This window comes from Mesoplodon densirostris, chromosome 9 (genome assembly GCF_025265405.1).
Source record: "Mesoplodon densirostris isolate mMesDen1 chromosome 9, mMesDen1 primary haplotype, whole genome shotgun sequence".
NCBI lineage: Eukaryota > Metazoa > Chordata > Mammalia > Artiodactyla > Ziphiidae > Mesoplodon > Mesoplodon densirostris.
The window spans coordinates 69,777,783-69,801,151 of NC_082669.1; the positions used below are offsets into that span (position 1 = coordinate 69,777,783).

General features: G+C 36.6%; 1 protein-coding gene across 8 annotated transcripts in view; it reads left to right on the plus strand.

Annotated features, from left to right (window-relative positions):
- BBS9 (Bardet-Biedl syndrome 9) overlaps nt 1–23,369 on the plus strand; it is a 483,985-nt gene that overhangs the window by 120,144 nt on the left and 340,472 nt on the right. For all 8 annotated transcript variants that reach the window (XM_060108887.1, XM_060108894.1, XM_060108892.1 and 5 more), the window contains one exon: nt 147–276. In XM_060108887.1, coding sequence (XP_059964870.1) covers nt 147–276 — 130 coding nt within the window. The remainder of the gene's footprint in view (nt 1–146; nt 277–23,369) is intronic.

A 23,369-nucleotide genomic window follows, 5' to 3' on the forward strand; every position in this document is an offset into this window, starting at 1 on the left:
TCTCAACCACTGCGCCACCAGGGAAGCCTGAAAAATTGTCAAGACATTAGAATTAATTTGTATCATAAATCCTCTAAAAGGGATATAATATACTGTTGGAAATGATTGTTTTCTTATTATCCTCTTTTTCTGTCTTCAACCCATAGTTTCTGAAGGAACAATAAATACTTTGATTGGAAACCATAATAACATGTTGCATGTTTATCAGGATGTGACATTGAAGTGGGCCACTCAACTTCCCCACATTCCTGTAGCAGTAAGAGTGGGCTGTTTACAGTAAGTGGTTTAATTTAACATTTTTTAAAAAAGAGTATCTTAAGGAATTCACTAGAAGTTTTATGGAAAATGATTTTATTAAAAAATGACAAATGACATTGAATGTCTGCAATGGAGATAATTTAAAATATAAATTTTATTGGTAAAGAAGGATATAAAAAACCCTTAATTAGCACCTGTAATCATTTTTATCTAGTATCTCTAACAAGATATTCTTTATAAATTCAAGATTTCAAGAAAATAGTTTACCTGATAGATTATTTTCTTTAAAATAGAAAAGGATTTCTTTAAGCACTTAATGGATCCCATTTAGAGATCATTTATTGTTGACTGTGAGAATGTTACACTTCAAAATTTGTTTCAGAACTTATGTCAAACGGTGCAGAATTGCTAATGATTCTGTGTTCAGGACAGTTTAGATTTTAAATAGAGCCTTTTTTTATTTAAATGAAAGACAATATTCGTGTGTTAATGTTAACTTTACAAAATTTATCAAAAATGAGAGAAATAGATATCCAACTGTGTAATTTTTCTAGTTTGTCAGTATATGAGGCAAGATCTTGACAAACTCTTTAGCATCTCAGATTATGTTTAGGAATTGAAAATCTCAATAAATATATAGAAACACAACTTTCTATAAAGCTTCATGTATTCCCAGATCTATTCAATTCTGCTTATTTAGATCATTTTATTGAACATTTAAAAACCGTATGTAGAATTCTTCAGTGATGCCTATAGTATCTGATCAATGTGGCTAATCCCCCTAATTTAAGAAGTTGAATGTGGAATATTATTGTTGAGGCTCAATGAAAGGCATTCATATTTGCATTAATGGTTAATCTGAAGCTTAGATGTTGGAAAAATGAAAACAATGTTTTAAAAACATTGCATATTTTAAAAAGAAATTGCTTTCATATTTATGAGAAAATTCTATAATTATAGTACTATAATTATAGTTGCTGTGCACTTAACACAAATTACAGTTATTTTGTATCTGAAGAAAAATTTAAAATTTTGAGTTAGCTTTTGCAAAGTCCACCAGATGGTCTTTTGAGTTCAACCAAACACTCAGTCTCACCAGAGATTTTTTTTTTTTTTTTTTTTTTTGCGGTACGCGGGTCTCTCACTGTTGTGGCCTCTCCCGTTGCGGAGCACAGGCTCCGGATGCGCAGGCTCAGCAGCCATGGCTCACGGACCCAGCCGCTCCACGGCATGTGGGATCTTCCAGGACCAGGGCACGAACCTGTGTCCGCTGCATCAGCAGGTGGACTCTCAACCGCTGCGCCACCAGGGAAACCCTCACCAGACATTTTATATCAGATTTACTTATAAGGATTTAGAACAGGAAAAATATCTTGCCAGCAGGGCAACGTCAAGTAATTCTCTTTTGGGAGAGTAATTATTGCAGCGGTCCATATATCCATCCAAGAGCTGTTCTCTTTGGCCCCCCAGGTGACAGCTTAGGTGCAAGAAGACAGATTCACACTAGTGGGTATGCAGCCCATCTTGGCTTAGAGTCTTCATGCCCCTCAGGAGCCAGTATCTTTAAATACTAAAAAGTCATTGTGGTTTTCGTATGTATGTGGGGCATGGGAGAGTGATAGATAGAAAGAACTTATTGAGATCATTTAGTTGAAATACTTGTATTACAGATATATTATTTACAAGGGATATGTCTATTTTAAGAGTCACCATACTCATAGAGAAGCTCAGAGATATGGCTTGCCAGAAGATACTTATGGTTAATTTATAGTTTCTGGTCCAGATGCAACTTACAAGTCAAGGGACAAATAGTAACTGAAAGTACCTTGAATAAAAAGTCAAATTTCGGGCCTCCCTGGTGGCGCAAGTGGTTGAGAGTCCGCCTGCCGATGCAGGGGATACGGGTTCGTGCCCCGGTCTGGGAGGATCCCATATGCCGCGGAGCGGCTGGGCCCGTGAGCCATGGCCGCTGGGCCTGCGCGTCCGGAGCCTGTGCTCCGCAACGGGGGAGGCCGCAACAGTGAGAGGCCCGCATACCGCAAAAAAAAAAAAAAAAAAAAAAAAAAAAAAAGTCAAATTTCTATATAGTGTGCAGCAAGATGCTTATATTCAAAATTAGCCTGACACACCTAAATTTAGGTACTTGTAAGTGAAACTTCCTATTTCTCATAAAGATCATAATTATAAATAAGTGCAAATATTACCATTAATGATTTCCATGGTTAACATATAGCAATACTTTCTAATTATTCATTGGAAGATTTTTCTTATTTTTATGCACTTTAACATAAAAATATAGGATTAGAGTGTTTGAAAGAATTTCATTGTAACTTTTAGTAGTAGAAACAAAAAAATTTATTACTGACTTAACTATAGCATATTTGTATTTAGAAGTTATTATTTGAAGTTAGAGCACTGAAATAATGTCACTCCTGCTTTTTATTACTTTTAGGGTTAAACTTTTTTGGTAGAAGCTTCCTTGGCTGCATGTGTTTATTTGTAAAGGAAATTGCTGCTACTTTAATATGTTTCTTTTCAATGAATAAGAAATATTGGATTTGGATCAAGTTGGTGCAATTATACTTAATAGCAGCATTTTCTTCAGAAACTACGATGCTTTATTTCCTCCCACTCCCTCCTAGTTGGCAGTCCTAGTTCTCTCTACCTTGTTTATTATAAACCAGTTTTAAATCTGTCTGGCTTTCCTTCTTTCTTTTCAGGGTAAATGGCATTCTTGATTAGAACTTTTTTAGTCTAATTATTTTAATTTTTGTGTGTTAGACTCTAAGAATGTGAAATAAATATACAGTTTACAGAATCAGAAGAGTCCAAATGTGATAATGTTCTTTAAATTCTTAGCTATTACTGTTTTCCTCTCATTGCACAAAGTAGCTATGGAAGCCTGGCGGAGTATCTTACCTCTGCTATAGTCAGTTTCCCAAACGGCAAATAAAGATCATTGTTTATCGGTAACGTTATTCTCTCTAGAGATATGAAATATACCTAAAAGTAGAAGTCTATTTGAATGGACATTCAAAGTGATGGGAGCCTTTCCAAACTTTAGCTGGCAGCCACAGCCATTGTGCTTTAAAATCTTGTTACAGCTCATTTTTTAGTATAAACAATTTGGTCTAGGACTACGGTGTTTTTCTTCCTAGGCTATATTCACTATAGTAACTTTTTATAACTGTCAGTATTTAATATTTTATTCTTTAGTTTTCATTGATACAGTATTCTTGACCAGAATGTTCTTCCCATTTCTTCTCTGGATTTTCAGATTTCTTCTATCTTTGAGTCCTAACAAGTCACATAAATAAGCCTTCCCTCTCTACCCTGATCTCCTTCTTTGAATTTCTATAATATTTATAGTATGTTGGTGACTGTTCTTTGCTTTTTCTAACTCCCAATTTGATCATACACTGTTTTAATGTAAGGACCTGTTCTACTTTTGCATATCACATTGAATAATCAGTCAGAAAGCTGAACATATGGTATATGCTCAGTAGATACATGAAAATCATTGTGGTTTGTGTGTGTCAGGGTGAGGGGTAGCTAGAAAGACCTCATAAGAGCTTTTAAAGTTTTTTTTAAATATGAAAAAATTGAGACTCATAGATGGAAGGATATTGTTTCTTTTTTTTTTTTTTTTTTTTTTTTTTTTTTTTTGCGGTATGCGGGCCTCTCACTGTTGTGGCCTCCCCCGTTGCGGAGCACAGGCTCCGGACGCGCAGGCTCCGGACGCGCAGGCCCAGCGGCCATGGCTCACGGGCCCAGCCGCTCCGCGGCATATGGGATCCTCCCAGACCGGGGCACGAACCCGTATCCCCTGCATCGGCAGGCGGACTCTCAACCACTTGCGCCACCAGGGAGGCCCAGGATATTGTTTCTTTGAAGACATATTTATTAGGAGAGTTTTTAAATTTCAAAGTGACTTTTTCTTTCTTTTTAGTTTAACGTTTGCTGTTAATTTGTCTTTTTTTTCTTTGTGCTTTGTAGAAAGAGAATGTTGGCCTATATATACACTTTCTGCTATGTTATATTTTTAAGTGTTTCCTTTGTGGCTTAATATTCCCCATAATATTTGTAAATATTCTTGGAAGTAGGGTAGAGCATAAATTATGATTTTCAGAGCTTGTGCATTCTTATTGATATTTTCCTCTGTTAATCTGTTAATCAGCAGTGGAATGTTTGTCTTTCATTACTATATTTTTCTGTCAATTTTTTGTTGAACATCTAAGTATTTTTGATTTATGTATTCTAGTTCTAATTATTCAACTTATGTTTATGATAGTTATTTTATTTTTTTGGTTAGTTTAAGAAATTTTGCCAGTATAAAGTGACCTTTTTTTGTGCTTTCATTTAATGTTTTCTTGCTTCTTTGTTTTGTTTTGTTTGCTTTGAGTTCACTTTGTTATTAATTATTGGTATGCTATTGTCTATGCTTTTTTAACCTGTAACTTTATTTTGGGTGTATTTCTTATAAAAAGAATTTGATTGGATTTTTCAACGCATTTTGGAGACCCATTTAAAATTGTTACATTCAATGTATTTTGTCAATTTTCAGCTTCTTTGATATTCTCTACTTTTTATACTATTTTCTTTGGTTACCATTTCTTGTGTGTGAGCTGTGGTTTCTCTGCACTTGGAATTCTTCCATGTATTAGATGTTACATACACATACATATCTCTTTTCTTTATTTTACCATACAATATAACACCCTATACCATTCTGGGGAACATTAAATCAGCCGACTGAGGGATGAAGCACAATTAATAAGTTAAAAAATTATAATTCATGATTTAAAAAGATTCACAATCTTTAAGAGATACAGAAAAATACATTAAAATCACTGTATGATCGTATTGCCTAGATAAAAAGTGAATGCAAATTTTAGAAACATTCTTGAAAAAAGCATTAGTATAGTTTACAATAATAATTTATAGCTAATAAAAATACATGACAGAAAAATATTGTACAATGATAAATTTTTATCATACTGCTGTGGGCCTGGGTTCAATCCCTGGTCGGGGAACTGAGATCCTGTAAGCCACATGGCATGGCTGAAAAAAAAAAGATAAAATTCAAGTATTATTTAAAGTTACCTCAATCTTACCATTTGACATTTGTTAGCACCTGTTAAACATCAAGCCTGATATTTTTGTCTACAGATATGCCAATTAGGCACAGGATAAAATTTACAAAGCAGAATCATATGTTTTTTATATATAAGTTTATTTTATGTTCTAAGAGAAAAAAGAAATAGATAAAATGGAAGGAATAAATGAATTTTACATAGATATTTATTCACGACAATGTATTTCAGTTTCTAAAAGACCCCTCTAAGTATAGAAAAAAAGTAAAAGGTTGATATTTTCAATTTTTTAAAGTGGTATTTCAACTTTTGGCAGTGTCCATTGACTCCTATTATAAAAGATAAGGAAAACAGCAACTTATGCTTTCTTCTTCCTCTCTTCTTACCAAGTTCTGACATTGTTGGTATCTTACTATTATTTATTTTGTCAAAGTTTAAAACATTTACATACATTTTAGTAATCACTATTTTTAGTCCTTTATTCTATCCTCTCAAAGCTCACCACCAATTCTTTTACCGTTCCAGAATTATCTTGATTTACTTCTTGGTTAGTTGAATTCAGTCATCCAGTAGATTTGAGGAAAGCCTTATAAGTCTTCTTGCAATCTTGAGAATTGTTTATTGCTTTTATATTTAAAGGTTATCTTAGCTTCCCCCAGAATTTTGGAACTTCCATTTGGTGTTGATAGTTGCTGTGGTAAAGTCTGAGGCTGGCTGAACTTTTCTTAAAACTTCTTATTGAATGAATTGCTTTTTCTTCCTGGATGCTCATATCTGACTTATTTTTTTAAATCCTTAAAAGACTGTAAATTCACTAGCATTATCATCAGTTGATTAATTTTGTATGTATCAGTTTGTTCTAGAACAAGGTGAGATTTGATAGATTCAAGTTTTTGTTCATTTCAGAAAAATTTTCTTCCATAATACCTTTGAATATTGGTTCTGGTCTACCAGTTCAGTTTTCGTAATCAATATCATTATTATAAATATATTAAGCTTACATTGTCTTCCACATCTAGCATCACCTCATTGTCAGTTTTTTTCTATTTTGATTTGTGTGATTTTTATCCATGTCTCTCCACCATGCTCTTATGTTTGTTTTTATTTTATTTTATTTTTTCTTGTTATTGCTCCTAATGTGGCTTTCATCCATCCAGTTTGTGTTTGTGCTTTTCAAACAAAGAAAAAATTATGTTTCTTTCATTTCATTGATACAATAGTAGCTGTTTGTCTGATTTCTTCATTTATTTCCCTAGGAAGTTCTTGCTATGGATATTTTCTGCTTTTTGCTTATGTTCCAATCTCCCTCATCTCTATCTCTTTTACTTTATTTGCAATTTCTGCACAAAGGTCCTCTGTTCATTACTTTGCAATTATTGCTCATATTTAAAATGATGGCAGCAATTTACTTAAGAATCATGTGGGAAGTGATGGGAGAGAGTAATGAACTCGGACCACCTGAGTCTTTTACCTTCTCATTGTGTTTAATTTCTCCGTTGCCCTGGTGGTCCAGCTCCCTCAGTTTTCAGGGTTTAAGAGGTGGATGAGTCTAACAGAAGTCCCCCTGTATCTCCAGTCACAGGCTGTTGGTGTTAAAAATCAGTGGCTGCTGTTTGTCCTCTTATTTTCATTGGTTAGGAAGCTAGCTGATTGATAAATGCATCTTATACTTCTACTGTATCTTTCTATTCTTTTTAAAAAATTTTTATTGAAATATAGTTGATTTACAATGTTGTGTTAGTTTCAGGTGTAAGGAAAAGTGATTCAGTTATATATATGTATATTATATATATTTTATATATATTCTTTTTTAAGATTTGTTTCCATTATAGGTTATTAAAAGATTTCTTTTGAATTTTATTTTATTTTATTTTTTTATACAACAGGTTCTTATTAGTTATCTATTTTATACATATTAGTGTATATATGTCAATCCCAATCTCCCAATTCATCCCACCACCACCACCCCCGCCCATTACAAGATATTGAGTAAAGTTCCTTATGCTATCCAGTAGGTCCTTGTTGGTTATCATACTGTGGTTTTCTATATTCCATTTCCTGCATCCCACCTGTACCCTTAGATCTCATTATGTTAGTCTAGGGGCCTGACTCTGTATACCTCTATGCTTGAGGTCTGAGAAGCATGTGTCAGCTCTTGGCATCCTATCTTATTACAGTACAGAATTTAAAATGTTCAGCCTCAATAAAATAGATAAACAACCAGGACCTACTGTATAGCACAGGGAACTCTATTTAATAGCTTGTAATAGTCTATAATGGAAAAGACTCTGAAAAAGAATAGACATAAATATATATGTGTGTATAACTGAATCACTTTGCTGTATACCTAGAACATTGTAAATCAACTATACTTCAATAAAAAAAAGTAAATAAGGTGTTCAGCCTCAAAATTTGCTGATTGTGACTGTAGTGATGTCCTTGTTCAATTTTCCTTTTTTTTTTTTTGATGGGGGCACTGGTTGTTATTGTCATACTTTCTGCTGTTTTTTTGGTGAGTTTTGAGGAGTTTTCCTGTGCCATCTTTGGCTGGAAGTCATTTTTTCTTTATCAATTGATGTTTATTGTTGCTGGGGAGAGAATTATGGAAAACTTGATTTTTGTTGTGTTTTAAGTAGCTAGTTCTTTGTGTGTGGTTGCTTGAAGAATGTTTTTCATTTTTTTCTGTAAATGCCACATTTGTTACTATATATTTGTATGATATTGTTTTCCTTGATTTAGTTGGGAACGTGGTGGATTTAATCTGTTTAGACTATTTGTTTGGCTGCTGAAGAAAACTTCCTTATATTGTATGTTTGATTATTCTTTCAGTTCTGTTTGATATAGTCCATCCTTCAGGGAAATGAATATTGTTTGGTTGGCTATTTATTTTCTGTTCCCCATGTCCACTGTGTTCGTCTTCATAATTTTTATTTCTTTGTCATTTTTCTTCCTGTTTTCTGGGAGAGTGTCTGAATTTTGTGTTCTGTATCAGTGCTTCCACAGCATTTTCTGTGTCTACCATTGGAGATTTTTTTAGCCTACTGAAGTGATATCTTTCTCCCTTCCGCATGCCTCCCTCCTCCTGCATCTTTGGTATTATTAACCAGTGTAGTACGTGGCAGGCTATAATTCCCATGATGTACTTGTGCCAGGTATGTCTTACTTTGAAACCTGTTTTTGGTGTTTATTTTGGGATTCTATCTCTGAGCATATAATATGCTACTATTAATTTCTGTCCTTTACTTAGCCAGTTGTTTTATAGAATTTGTTACCTCTGTATGGATATAGATAGTGTAGAGAGGCCAAGGGCAGTGGCAGAAGTGGGAAAGGTTCCGATGGGTAGGGATAAAATACCTTGCTTCCATAATTGGTCAGGTTTGAGTAGTAAAAGATGTCAGCATAGTTTTATGGTTCCTATGGAACCTGGGTTTCTGAACCAGATTAGGGTAGGTGTTGAGATTAGGGAAGAAGAATAAAACATCTTCCTACCTTTGTTCAGTTGATCTCTATGAAGTGAAGCTGGGTGTGACATAAGCTAAAGCTGTGTTTTTGGCTTTATCTACCTGATAATTAGTCTAAATTTCTTTTAGGTTCTGAATTTATAGTTTATGGGATTGTTTTCTACACTTTCCTCCCTTTTTCCAATGATTTCATGTCTGTGTCTTTGTCTCTTTCAGCTCCTGCATGGCCATTTTAGTTAGCTATTGGAGAGACTGCATGAGGACTGTTGCCATATTGAATTGAACATTTCAGAAGAGCCTTAGGGTCATATCATTAAATTGCAGAGAAAAATAGATTTGAATACTACTGAATTTAGGGATTCTTTTGGAGAAATTGGCTTTTTTTCCAGTTCTGACTACCATTTAATTTCCAAAAAATAATTTTGGTTCAGGCTAGAGATTGAGCAGAATAGTGAGTTTTTTGGGAAAAAAATTAAAAAATAAAATGGCAACCTTTTTAGAAAGATATGGTCCTTGAAATGTGGCTGAGCTCTTAATTTTACACAGAATATATCACTGTCTTTAGTAATTGGGTATCCCACTGTACTTTCTGACTGGTTTATATTTGGTCTTGTTTCGTGCAGTGTTCATTATAGATGAATTCTAGATCAATTGAAAGAATTTGCATACCCTCATAAAGTATAACATAGTGGGTTTTGACATTAATTTGATTGTTTTCCTAACCTTCCATTTTCCTCACCATAATGTAGCATTTGTATTCTTTCGGTGATTTTTAGAAATTTTGTAGTTGATTGTAATTGGTGCTTTTGGCATTGTAATTAAATTAAGCTTAATTTAGCTCATTTTACTGTGATGAAGCTTACTGATTTTCAGTGTTTTCACTATTAGTTTTTCCTGAGAAGTCTAATTCCTTCCCCTGTTTTTTATTTGCTTGTTTACTTTTTGTTTTGTTTTGCTTTTTCCTTTTTATTTTTTTATTTTTTTATTTTTTATTTTTTTTCTATTTTTTTTATTAGTTTCTGCTTTATAACAAAGTGAATCAGTCATACATATACATCTATTCCCACATCCCCTCCCTCATGCATCTCCCTCCCTCCCACCCTCCCCATCCCTCCCCTCCAGGCAGTCACAAAGCACCGAGCTGATCTCCCTGTGCTCTGCGGCTGCTTCCCACTATCTGTCTACCCTACGTTTGGTAGTGTATATATGTCCATGCCTCTCTTTCGCTTTGTCACAGCTTACCCTTCCCCCTCCCCATATCCTCAAGTCCATTCTCAAGTAGGTCTGTGTCTTTATTCCCGTTTTACCCCTAGGTTCTTCATGACATTTTTTTTCTTATATTCCATATATATGTGTTAGCATACGGTATTTGTCTTTCTCTTTCTGACTTACTTCACTCTGTATGACAGACTCTAGGTCTATCCACCTCATTACAAATAGCTCAGTTTCGTTTCTTTTTATGGCTGAGTAATATTCCATTGTATATATGTGCCACATCTTCTTTATCCATTCATCCGATGATGGACACTTAGGTTGTTTCCAGCTCCGGGCTATTGTGAATAGAGCTGCAATGAACATTTTGGTACATGTCTCTTTTTGAATTATGGTTTTCTCAGGGTATATACCTAGTAGTGGGATTGCTGGATCATATGGTAGTTCTATTTTTAGTTTTTAAAGGAACCTCCATACTGTTCTCCATAGTGGCTGTACCAATTCACATTCCCACCAGCAGTGCAAGAGTGTTCCCTTTTCTCCACACCCTCTCCAGCATTTATTGTTTCTAGATTTCTTGATGATGGCCATTCTGACTGGTGTGAGATGATATCTCATTGTAGTTTTGATTTGCATTTCTCTAATGATTGATGATGTTGAGCATTCTTTCATGTGTTTGTTGGCAGTCTGTATATCTTCTTTGGAGAAATGCCTATTTAAGTCTTCTGCCCATTTTTGGATTGGGTTGTTTGTTTTTTTGCTATTGAGCTGCATGAGCTGTTTATAAATTTTGGAGATTAATCCTTTGTCAGTTGCTTCATTTGCAAATATTTTCTCCCATTCTGAGGGTTGTCTTTTGGTCTTGTTTATGGTTTCCTTTGCTGTGCAAAAGCTTTGAAGTTTCATTAGGTCCCATGTGTTTATCTTTGTTTTTATTTCCATTTCTCTAGGAGGTGGGTCCAAAAGGATCTTGCTGTGATTTATGTCATAGAGTGTTCTACCTATGTTTTCCTCTAAGAGTTTGATAGTTTCTGGCCTTACATTTAAGTCTTTAATCCATTTTGAGCTTATTTTTGTGTATGGTGTTAGGGAATGATCTAATCTCATACTTTTACATGTCCCTGTCCAGTTTTCCCAGCACCACTTATTGAAGAGGCTGTCCTTTCTCCACTGTACATTCCTGCCTCCTTTATCAAAGATAAGTTGGCCATATGTGCGTGGGTTTATCTCTGGGCTTTCTATCCTGATCCACTGATCTATCTTTCTGTTTTTATGCCAGTACCACAGTGTCTTAATTACTGTAGCTTTGTAGTATAGTCTGAAGTCAGGGAGCCTGATTCCTCCAGCTCCTTTTTTCGTTCTCAAGATTGCTTTGGCTATTCGGGGTCTTTTGTTTTTCCAAACAAATTTTGAAATTTTTTGTTCTAGTTCTGTGAAAAATGCCAGTGGTAGTTTGATAGGGATTGCATTGAATCTGTAGATTGCTTTGGGTAGTAGAGTCATTTTCACAATATTGATTCTTCCAATCCAGGAGCATGGTATATCTCTCCATCTGTTTGTATCATCTTTAATTTCTTTCATCAGTGTCTTATAATTTTCTGCATACAGGTCTTTTGTCTCCTTAGGTAGGTTTATTCCTAGATATTTTATTCTTTTTGTTGCAATGGTAAATGGGAGTGTTTTCTTGATTTCATTTTCAGATTTTTCATCATTAGTGTACAGGAATGCCAGAGATTTCTGTACATTAATTTTGTAACCTGCTACTTTACCAAATTCATTGATTAGCTCTAGTAGTTTTTCGGTAGCATCTTTAGGATTCTCTATGTATAGTATCATGTCATCTGCAAACAATGACAGCTTTACTTCTTCTTTTCCGATTTGGATTCCTTTTATTTCCTTTTCTTCTCTGATTGCTGTGGCTAAAACTTCCAAAACTAGGTTGAATAAGAGTGGTGAGAGTGGGCAGCCTTGTCTTGTTCCTGATCTTAGTGGAAATGGTTTCAGTTTTTCACCATTGAGGACAATGTTGGCTGTGGGTTTGTCATATATGGCCTTTATTATGTTGAGGAAAGATCCCTCTATGCCTACTTTCTGCAGGGTTTTTATCATAAATGGGTGTTGAATTTTGTCAAAAGCTTTCTCTGCATCTATTGAGATGATCATATGGTTTTTCTCCTTCAACTTGTTAATATGGTGTGTCACATTGATTGTTTTGCGTATATTGAAGAATCCTTGCATTCCTGGAATAAACCCCACTTGATCATGGTGTATGATCCTTTTAATGTGCTGTTGGATTCTGTTTGCTAGTATTTTGTTGAGGATTTTTGCATCTATGTTCATCAGTGATATTGGCCTGTAGTTTTCTTTCTTTGTGACATCCTTGCCTGGTTTTGGTATCAAGGTGATGGTGGCCTTGTAGAATGAGTTTGGGAGTGTTCCTTCCTCTGAAATTGTTTGGAAGAGTTTGAGAAGGATGGGTGTTAGCTCTTCTCTAAATGTTTGATAGAATTCGCCTGTGAAGCCATCTGGTCCTGGGCTTTTGTTTGATGGAAGATTTTTAATCACAGTTTCAATTTCAGTGCTTGTGATTGGTCTATTCATATTTTCTATTTCTTCCTGAGTCAGTCTTGGCAGGTTGTGCATTTCTAAGAATTTGTCCATTTCTTCCAGGTTGTCCATTTTATTGGCATAGAGTTGCTTGTAGTAATCTCTCATGATCTTTTGTATTTCTGCAGTGTCAGTTGTTACTTCTCCTTTTTCATTTCTAATTCTATTGATTTGAGTCTTCTCCCTTCTTTTCTTGATGAGTCTGGCTAATGGTTTGTCAATTTTGTTTATCTTCTCAAAGAACCAGCTTTTAGTTTGGTTGATCTTTGCTATCGTTTCCTTCATTTCTTTTTCATTTATTTCTGATCTGATCTTTATGATTTCTTTCCTTCTGCTAGATTTGGGGGTTTTTTGTTCTTCTTTCTCTAATTGCTTTAGGTGCAGGGTCAGGTTGTTTACTCGAAATGTTTCCTGTTTCTTAAGGTGGGATTGTATTGCTATAAACTTCCCCCTTAGAACTGCTTTTGCTGCATCCCATAGGTTTTGGGTTGTCGTGTCTCCATTGTCATTTGTTTCTAGGTATTTTTTAATTTCCTCTTTGATTTCTTCAGTGATCACTTCGTTATTGAGTAGTGTATTGTTTAGCCTCCATGTGTTTGTATTTTTTACAGATCTTTTCCTGTAATTGATGTCTAGTCTCATAGCATTGTGGTCGGAAAAGATACTTGATACAATTTCAATTTTCTTAAATTTACCAAGGCTTGATTTGTGACCCAAGATATGATCTATCCTGGAGAATGTTCCATGAGCACTTGAGAAAAATGTGTATTCTGTTGTTTTTGGATGAAATGTCCTATAAATATCAACTAAGTCCATCTTGTTTAATGTATCATTTAAAGCTTGTGTTTCCTTATTTATTTTCATTTTGGACGATCTGTCCATTGGTGAAAGTGGGGTGTTAAAGTCCCCTACTATGATTGTGTTACTGTCGATTTCCCCTTTTATGGCTGTTAGTATTTGCCTTATGTATTGAGGTGCTCCTATGTTGGGTGCATAAATATTTACAATTGTTATATCTTCTTCTTGGATCGATCCCTTGATCATTATGTAGTGTCCTTCTTTGTCTCTTCTAGTAGTCTTTATTTTAAAGTCTATTTTGTCTGATATGAGAATTGCTACTCCAGCTTTCTTTTGATTTCCATTTGCATGGAATATCTTTTTCCATCCCCTTACTTTCAATCTGTATGTGTCTTTAGGTCTGAAGTGGGTCTCTTGTAGACAGCATATATATGGGTCTTGTTTTTGTATCCATTCAGCCAGTCTGTGTCTTTTGGTCGGAGCATTTAGTCCATTTACATTTAAGGTAATTATTGATATGTATGTTCCTATTCCCATTTCCTTATTGCTTTGGGTTCGTTATTGTAGGTATATTCCTTCTGTTGTGTTTCTTGCCTAGAGAAGTTTCTTTAGCATTTGTTGTAAAGCTGGTTTGGTGGTGCTGAACTCTCTCAGCTTTTGCTTGTCTGTAAAGGTTTTAATTTCTCCATCAAATCTGAATGAGATCCTTGCTGGGTAGAGTAATCTTGGCTGCAGCTTTCTCTCCTTCATCACTTTAATTATGTCCTGCCACTCCCTTCTGGCTTGTAGAGTTTCTGCTGAGAGATCAGCTGTTAACCTGATGGGGATTCCCTTGTGTGTTATTTGTTGTTTTTCCCTTGCTGCTTTTAATATGATTTCTTTGTGTTTAATTTTTGACAGTTTGATTAATATGTGTCTTGGTGTATTTCTCCTTGGATTTATTCTGTATGGGACTCTCTGTGCCTCCTGGACTTGATTAACTATTTCCTTTCCCATATTGGGGAAGTTTTCAACTATAATCTCTTCAAATATTTTCTCAGTCCCTTTCTTTTTCTCTTCTTCTTCTGGAACCCCTATAATTCGAATGTTGGTGCGTTTAATGTTGTCCCAGAGGTCTCTGAGACTGTCCTCTGTTCTTTTCATTCTTTTTTCTTTATTTTGCTCTGCATCAGTTATTTCCACTATTTTATCTTCCACCTCACTTATCCGTTCTTCTGCCTCAGTTATTCTGCTATTGATCCCATCTAGAGTATTTTTTATTTCATGTATTGTGTTTTTTTTTTTTTTTTTTTTTTTTGCGGTATGCGGGCCTCTCACTGTTGTGGCCTCCCCCGTTGCGGAGCACAGGCTCCGGACGCGCAGGCTCCGGACGCGCAGGCTCAGCGGCCATGGCTCACGGGCCCAGCCGCTCCGCGGCATATGGGATCCTCCCAGACCGGGGCACGAACCCGCATCCCCTGCATCGGCAGGCGGACTCTCAACCACTTGCGCCACCAGGGAGGCCCATGTATTGTGTTTTTAATCGATGCTTGATTCATCTTTAGTTCTTCTAGGTCCTTGTTAACTGTTTCTTGCATTTTGTCTATTCTATTTCCAAGATTTTGGATCATCTTTACCATCATTATTCTGAATTCTTTTTCAGGTAGACTGCCTATTACCTCTTCATTTGTTAGGTCTGGTAGGTTTTTATCTTGCTCCTTCACCTGCTGTGTGTTTTTCTGTCTTCTCATTTTGCTTATGTTACTGTGTTTGGGGTCTCCTTTTTGCAGGCTGCAGATTCGTAGTTCCCGTTGTTTTTCGTGTCTGACCCCAGTGGCTAAGGTTGTTTCAGTAGGTTGTGTAGGCTTCCTGGTGGGGGGGACTAATGCCTGTGTTCTGGTGGTTGAGGCTCGATCTTGTCTTTCTGGTGGACAGGTCCACGTCTGGTGGTGTGTTTTGGGGTGCCTATGGCCTTATTATGTTTTTAGGTAGCTTCTCTGCTAATGGGTGGGGTTGTGTTCCTGCCTTGCTAGTTGCTTGGCATAGGGTGACCAGCACTGTAGCTTGCTGGTCGTTGACTGAAGCTGGGTGCTGGTGTTGGGATGGAGATCTCTGGGAGATTTTCGCTGCTTGATATTATGTGGAGCTGGGATGTCTCTTGTGGACCCGTGTCCTGAAGTTGGCTCTCCCACTTCAGAGGCACAGCACTGGCTCCTGGCTGCAGCACCAAGAGCCTTTCATCCACCCGGCTCAGAATAACAGGGAGAAAAAGCAGAAAGAAAGAATTAGTAGAAGAAAGAAAGAGAGAGGGAAAGAAAGGAAGAAGGGAAGAAAGGAAGGAAGGAAGAAAGAAAGAAAGAAAGGAGGGAGGGAGTGAGGAAGGATGGAAAGAAAGAAGGAAAGAAAGGAGGGAGGGAGGGAGCAATGAAAGCAAAAGGAAGAGTGAATGGAAGAAGGGAGGGAGGGAGGGAGGAAGGAAAGAAAGAAAGAAAGACAGGAGGGAGGGAGGGAGGAAGGAAAGAAAAAGAAAGTGGAAAGAAGGGTGGGAGGGAGGGAGGAAAGAAAAAGAAAGAAGGAAAGGAAGAGCGGAGGGAGGGAGGGAGGAAGGGAAGGTAGGAAAAAAAGAAAGAGCAGGTAAAGTAAAATAGAATAAAGTATGAAATATAGTAGCGTTATTAAAATTAGAAAGTAATTATTGAAAAAAAAAAAAAAAACGGACCGATAGAACCCTGGGACATATGGTGGAAGCAAAGCTATACAGAGAGAATCTTACACAGAAGATTACACATACACATTCACAAAAAGAGAGCAGGGGGAAAAATCAAAAATCTTGCTCTCCAAGCCCACCTCCTCAATTTGGGATAATTCGTTGTAAAAAGAGGAAAAGGGCAAGAAGTCTGAAATCTTGCTCTCTAAGTCCACCTCCTTACTTTGGAATAATTCGTTGTAAAAAGAGGAAAAGGGGGGAAAGTCTTAAATCTTGTCCTCAAAGTCCACTTCCTCAATTTGGGATGATTCGCTGTCCATTCATGCACTCCACAGACGCAGGGCACATCAAATGGACCGTGGAGCTTTAATCCGCTGCCTCCGAGGCTGCACAGAGAGATTTCCCTGACTCTGCTCTCACAGCTCCCGGGTCTCAGCCTTGGACCTGGCCCCGTCTCTGTGCGTAGGTCGCCGGAGGGCGTCCGTTCTTCGCTCAGACAGGACGGGTTTAAAGGAGCCGCTGATTCGGGGGCTCTGGCTCACTCATGCAGAGGGGAGGGAGGGGCGCGCAGTGTGGGGCGGGCCTGCGGCGGCAGAGGCCGGCGTGACGTTGCAGCAGCCCGTGGCGCTCCGTGCGCTTTCCCGGGAAAGCCGTCCCCGGGTCTCGGGACCCCGGCAGTGGCGGGGTGCACAGGTCCCCCAGAAGGCGGGGCGGACAGTGACCCGCGCTCGCAGACAGGCCCCGCGGCTGCGGCGGCGGCGGGCGGCGGTAGGCGGCGGCAGGCGGCGGCGGTGGCGGGCCGCGGGGGCGGGCGGCGGCGGCGGCGGGCGGCGGCGGCGGCGGCGGGCGGCGGCGGCGGCGGGCGGCGGCGGCGGCGGGCCGCGGCGGCAGCGGGCCGCGGCGGCGGCGGCGGCGGCCCACGCCTGTCTCCGAGGTCCACGCCTTACCCGCGGCTCGCGCCTGTCTCCGGCGCTTCCCTAAGCAGCCCTTTTAATGCCCTCTCCTCGCACACCAGGAAACAAAAGTGAAAGTGAAAAAAGACTCTTGCCTCTTCAGCAACTCCAGACCCTTTCCCCGGACTCCCTCCGGGCTAGCCGTGGTGCACTAACCCCTTCAGGCTCTCTTCCTGCCGCCAGCCCCAGTCCTCTCCCTGCGCTCCGACTGAAAGCCGATACCCAAGCCTCAGCTCCCAGCCCCGCCCGCCACGGCGGCCGAGCAGACAAGCCTCTCGGGCTGGTGTGTGCCTGAGGGCACCGATCCTCTGTGCCGGAATCTCTCCGCTTTGCCCTCCACACCCCTGTTGCTGTGCTCTCCTCCGCTACTCCGAAGCTTTCCCCCTCCGCCACCTGCAGTCTCCGCCCGCGAAGGGGCTTGTAGTGTGTAGAAACCTTCCCTCCTTCACGGCTCCCTCCCACTGGTGCAGGTCCCGTCCCTATCCTATTGTCTCTGTTTATTCTTTTTTTCTTTTGCCCTACCCAGGTATGTGGGGAGTTTCTTGCCTTTTAGGGGGTCTGAGGTCTTCTGTCAGCGTTCAGTAGGTGTTCTGTAGGAGTTGTTCCACGTGTAGATGAATTTCTGATGTATCTGTGGGGAGGAAGGTGATCTCCGCGTCTTACTCTTCCGCCATCTTCCTCCGGGGTCCTGCTTTTTCCTTTTATTTGGGAAGTAAAAAATATCTTTTCTGTATTAATAGTGATAAATCAGTTTTAAAGAAACCCATTGTGACTTAAGTGGCATAAGATGATAATTGGGTTGTTAACCAGAAATATTAATATTATATAATATATTATGTGATAAATAAATATAAATATAAATATAAATAGGGCGAGAGAACCCCTATCAGAAAAGGGGAGTTTCAGTTTGGGACATGGTGGGCCTGCTAGTGTAACACAATAGATTATAACTTAATGTAAGGAGATATGGGGGAAGGAAGAGAAGGAAGAACAGGATTTATCATATTTGTTATTTTGTTTTCTTTCTCTTATTGTTGATATCTCAGTAACCATGATTTAGACAAATTGTTTATGTCAATTCTATTGAAGCATTTTGGGAGTAAAATGAATTGCTTTACTTTTGATGGTCATCATTACTTGTATGCATATACAGTATTTCTATTGTGTATGGTCAAGGTCTTTAAAGAGGTGATTTCTAGATTTTATGTTGATTGGATTTTATACCATTTGAACAAGAATTGTGCTTGTAAAGTCCTTATAACCATGTAGCTAAACCATGGTTGATCTATGGCCTATCAGTATGCTGCTTTATGAACTGTAGTATTGCTCCTTCGATAAGTATTTTATTCACATGGAAAAGACTTGCGGTAATCTTATAAATAAATTAAAAAGCCATGTCTTTATTGTTATTTATCAGTTGAGGTTATAATCCTTAGAAAAACTTTCCTTATGAAAGTTAGAAATCTTTTGCTGTGGTCTCATGTTTTCATTATCATTTTATTTTTTATGTAGTAATGTAAAACACAGCATACTTCATTCTCATGAAAAGTTTAATAGTAATTACAGTTGCAGATTGTTTGACTTTGGTACATTCCATAGCAAATCTGTTTAACTTGTCTGCCAGAGGTTTTAGAAACACTCTACAGCCAAAGATAAGGAGTTGCACTTAGAATGCTAGTTGGGTTTATTCTTTTGTGTTTTATAAATTAAATGTTTTAATGGTAGAATTCATCATATTACCATGTATTTCCACTGCAAAATTTCTTTAGACATACTGTCATTGAGGCTGTGAACGTCTCTTAAAAGGAAGTGCTCAGTCTCAAAAAAAAAATCTATATGGAAAAGCCTTGTGTTTTGGTTTCTGTTTCTCTGTCCCATACTGATATGAGAGTTAATTTCATAGTGGATGAGGGGGCTGGCAGAGGAGTTAGTTGTTTAGTAGAGTGGTAGCACCAGAAAAGTGTTTTGCTTTTCACTAGTTAGGGTGAGTTTTGTCTTTTAATAAATGCATAGCTCCTTGGCCCTTTGGTCTTGGAGATTATTTGTATCAGGTTGGTGACTTTGCTTTCATCTTTCTTGGAAATACATGCATCTTTCTTGGAAATATATAATTTTACATTTTCCCTCCTCAATTAAAATACTCTGGTTTCAAAGATAGAATGAGGCTTTAAATTTATTTCTAAATTATTAAAAAATATTTATATTTCCAAGATAAAAAAAGTTACATTTTCTAAGTTGCTTACTGGAGAATATAAAAGAGAAACAAAGTTATTTTTTTGTGTAATATTAGGTTATATTCTGCTACTAATGACTTTGGAACTTTTAATGAACTTAGTTCTTTTAACTCGTTAACCAGTATATGGTCTATACTTTTGAACTAGCATTGGAGTGCATATCTGGGATATTGCCAAAATAAAAAAGGGTGTATGTAAATATATAAATCTTACTCTATAAGCTAAAGTTGGATGCCTTAAAATTAGAATCAACTGTTATCTGAAAGGAAATACAAGAATACAGCAGTACATATTTATTGCCTGGTGTGTACTGGCATCGTTGTATCATTAGGCTCTTAAATTCTAAAAAGAACTACATTAGTAACTCATTCAAAACTTCTGAAGTGTTTAATAGTTTAGAAATCTTCACTAACTCCCTACGTCTTTAAAAAACAGATTGGGGAGAGTGATGGTGCATTACTTCATTTCAAGACACTGGAATACTAAATAAAATTACCAAAAAAAGGGATTGAAAAATATAATATAGTCAAGCAATCATGTTATCATTTAAGTCCTCTTTATAACTTTAACTTGAAACTGGTAAGTAAATGAAATTTTGCCTGCTAAAATAGGGCTTTATCTCTCAATTATCTGACCTCTGTGACACACGGAATCTATCACTGAATAGATAGGAGGGTTCCCACATATTCTAAAATGGGGATCTGTATTCAGTGGTTTTCCTGCCTGTAGATAAAGTCTATTAACGTTTGTTCACTGAAATGAAGTTTACTATTTAAAATAAGTGTAAAGTAGAAGCAGAGCTACTACCTGCTTTATTGATATGCTAAAAAAAGAAAGATTCAGATGCCCATACAATTTGTTTTGAGTGTGTAATATTTAAAACCATAGAGAAAACTGTACTAATTCAAAGTTCAAGTGTTTTTGTTTTAATTAAGTAGGTGACAGAATGCCATTATTGAGCATTAATTCATTAATGTAGAACATATGTTCTAATTAGAACTTATGTTCAAATCTTGATAAGCCTTGGCTATGTGAAAACTTTGCTTAGTGCAGAAAGAAAGATTTATTATACTTTTTTCCCCTTGTAGTTCATCAAAAAGTCATCTTTAATTTTCCAATGTTTTTAGAGTGAGAGTATTTTAATATTTGTAGATAGCATGTATTACATACCATGAAGATGTTTTAGAGCATACATTGATTGTCTAATTAGTAATGTGTTCTTTTACCATAACACTGTTCCAAGAGTCCATATGATAATAATAACTAATATTTATTTCACTTACTATGCACCAGGCAGTATTCTAAGTGCTTTATACATAGTAATTTATTTAATCCTTCTAAGAATTGCTACTATTATTAATATTATTACCATTCCCATTTTATAGGTGATAAAACTGAGGCATAGAAAGATCAATAATATGCAGGAGCTCATAATCAAACATGTAAACTACTAATTATAGCATAAATGGGTAATGTTCCAACATAGAAAAGCAGGAAGTGATAGGGCCCTTCAGAGTAGTCTACCATGCTACTAGAAGTCAAAGTCCCAACTCTTTTTGTTTCTACTAAAAAACTCTCATACCTTTCTTTTCTCTAGAACAATTGCTTCCCTTTCATGTTAGTGCTATCCAATATTCAATCTAATGACAGTATATTGTTTGACATTAAAATGATAAACATTTGAAAAACCAGAAGGTAGAAGCCTAAAACAAAAATGATTACTTTTGGAGTGTGGGACTGAGGGGTGGAAGAATCTGGATATGTTCTTTAAATAACATTTAGGAAGCCTAAGGTATTGTAAAAATCAACTTCAGTCTTTGGGAAAACAATGATGCTACCAAGCCTCTTTCATTTAAATCTAAAATAGTTTAGATGTATTAATATAGATATAAATATTTTGGAATGAATAAAAAGTGAAAGATAAATTATTAAGTATTTTAATTAAGAAGAACAGTGTAGAAAATTATTCCTTTTTTCTTTTTATTTAAAAGAAAAGTTATGGTTTGTAAATTAGAAATTACTAGTATTCAGTTATCAAAATACAATGAAAAAAAATAATACCTTTTATCTGTCACTTATACTTATTTCCAACAGCAAATTTCTCTCCTCTTCTTATCCCATCTTGTTACCTTCGTATTTCAAATGAGTAGGAACAGTTCATATTAATTGAACATTTAAAAATTTTTCTTGGAAGGAAAATTATTCTGATTTGGACCATATAACAATTTACCTTTAGCAGTGAATTTTGCAATAACTCTGAACACTTAGGAGTATAAAAATTCTACATTTCCCTTCTTTTAAAAAAACTTTGTTAACGATGGAGAAAGCATATATGACATCTTTCAAGATCTGTAGTTGGAAAAAAATATTCTCTGCTTTGCAAAGCCTCAGCTATGCCCATACTGTGTGAATGCAGCATGGAGCTAGTGTGTGAGTGATGAAGCAGCAGGAACAGTTTCTACGGAAACAATATTCAGAGTACTTAAAGTTTAGCAGAAAAATATGAAAAATTAAAACACAATCACATTAGGAGTAATTGGCGGATGGAGATACAAAAGTTATCTTGCTGCTTTTTAAAATTTCTACAGGCTTCCAGATGGTAGAAAATGCTTTGTTCTTCCCTCCAGCCCATCTGTTGTTTTTTAGTGTAACTGACATTACCACAACTACTGCAACCATTAAAGCATCACCATATAAAAATGGCAAAATTTAGAACGTATTGCATAGTTTTATGGAAAGAAGATTACAAGAATCAAAGTTATAGTTTGTTGAAAGATTTGCTATTTTATTTTTTATTTTTTGGTGTGTGTGGCATAGTGGTATGATAGAAGTAATGCCCAGGAGTGATGTACTCTAAGATTAGAACAAATTTCCCTTATTGGAGGTGGTGTAGAAAAATTTTCGTGATTTAGAATTAAACATAGGGATTTCTTTATGTATCATTGAAATGAATTACTTTTTTTTTTTTTTCTTTTTGCGGTATGCGGGCCTCTCACTGTCGTGGCTTCTCCCGTTGCGGAGCACAGGCTCCGGACGCGCAGGCCCAGCGGCCATGGCTCACGGGCCCAGCCGCTCCGCGGCATATGGGACCCTCCCAGATCGGGGCACGAACCCGTATCCCCTGCATCGGCAGGCGGACTCTCAACCACTGCGCCACCAGGGAGGCCCTGAAATGAATTACTTTTTAAGTAAAGGATATAGTGTATGTGATCCACTAAACCTATGCATTTGTTTTATTTCTTTTTTCCCCAGAATATTAGTCTTTGCCAGAAATGGATATGTGTTACTGTTTTCTACACAAAAATTACTTTAAAGAAAATAGTTATAACAATAATTATTTGTGCCAGTTTCAGTCCAGCAAATATATAACTTTTGTAGTTTAAAAAATTTAAAATAGTTAAGCAAAATAAATTTCTATTTAAATAACAAAATATTATAAAATAATTTTTATTTATTGGTGTCTGCCTAAAGGCAGATCTCATAAATTTTATTTGTTGCTTTTTTGCCACTTTTATCAAACAGAATTTGTGTTTGCTAAAATAGAATTTAGATAGTGAATTCTTTACTCTTAATCAACAAATTCATATCCTTAGAGTAACTTTGGATTGATTATTCATCTTAATTCTTTCCTTTTTTACTCCTTAATTACTTATGTCTAAAAACTAGTCTTTATGAAAAATTAAATGAAGTTTTGTTAAAGTTAAAATAATTCTTGTCTAGGTTACTTTTGCCCATTTTTAAGTGCTGTAATTTAAAAATACTTTAGAAAAATCAAGCAATAGTTATGTGTTGCTTTTAAGGAGATTCTTGTCACCTTTCTTGTGTTATTCCCCCCCAATACATATCTTTCTTCCAGCTTGTATATATTTCATGAGAATTCATGTTTATTTTGAAAAAGTCTTTCAAGATTATGTCACATTTGAGTTCAGGAAATCCAATTTTGACTAGAAGTATTGCTTTACCTTTAGCAATATGCAAATGAATTAATACAGTACCTTGAGTTTTGGCAAACTCATCTTTAAGCCATTTGAACCTCCCAACTGATACTCAGATATGTAGTGAAATTC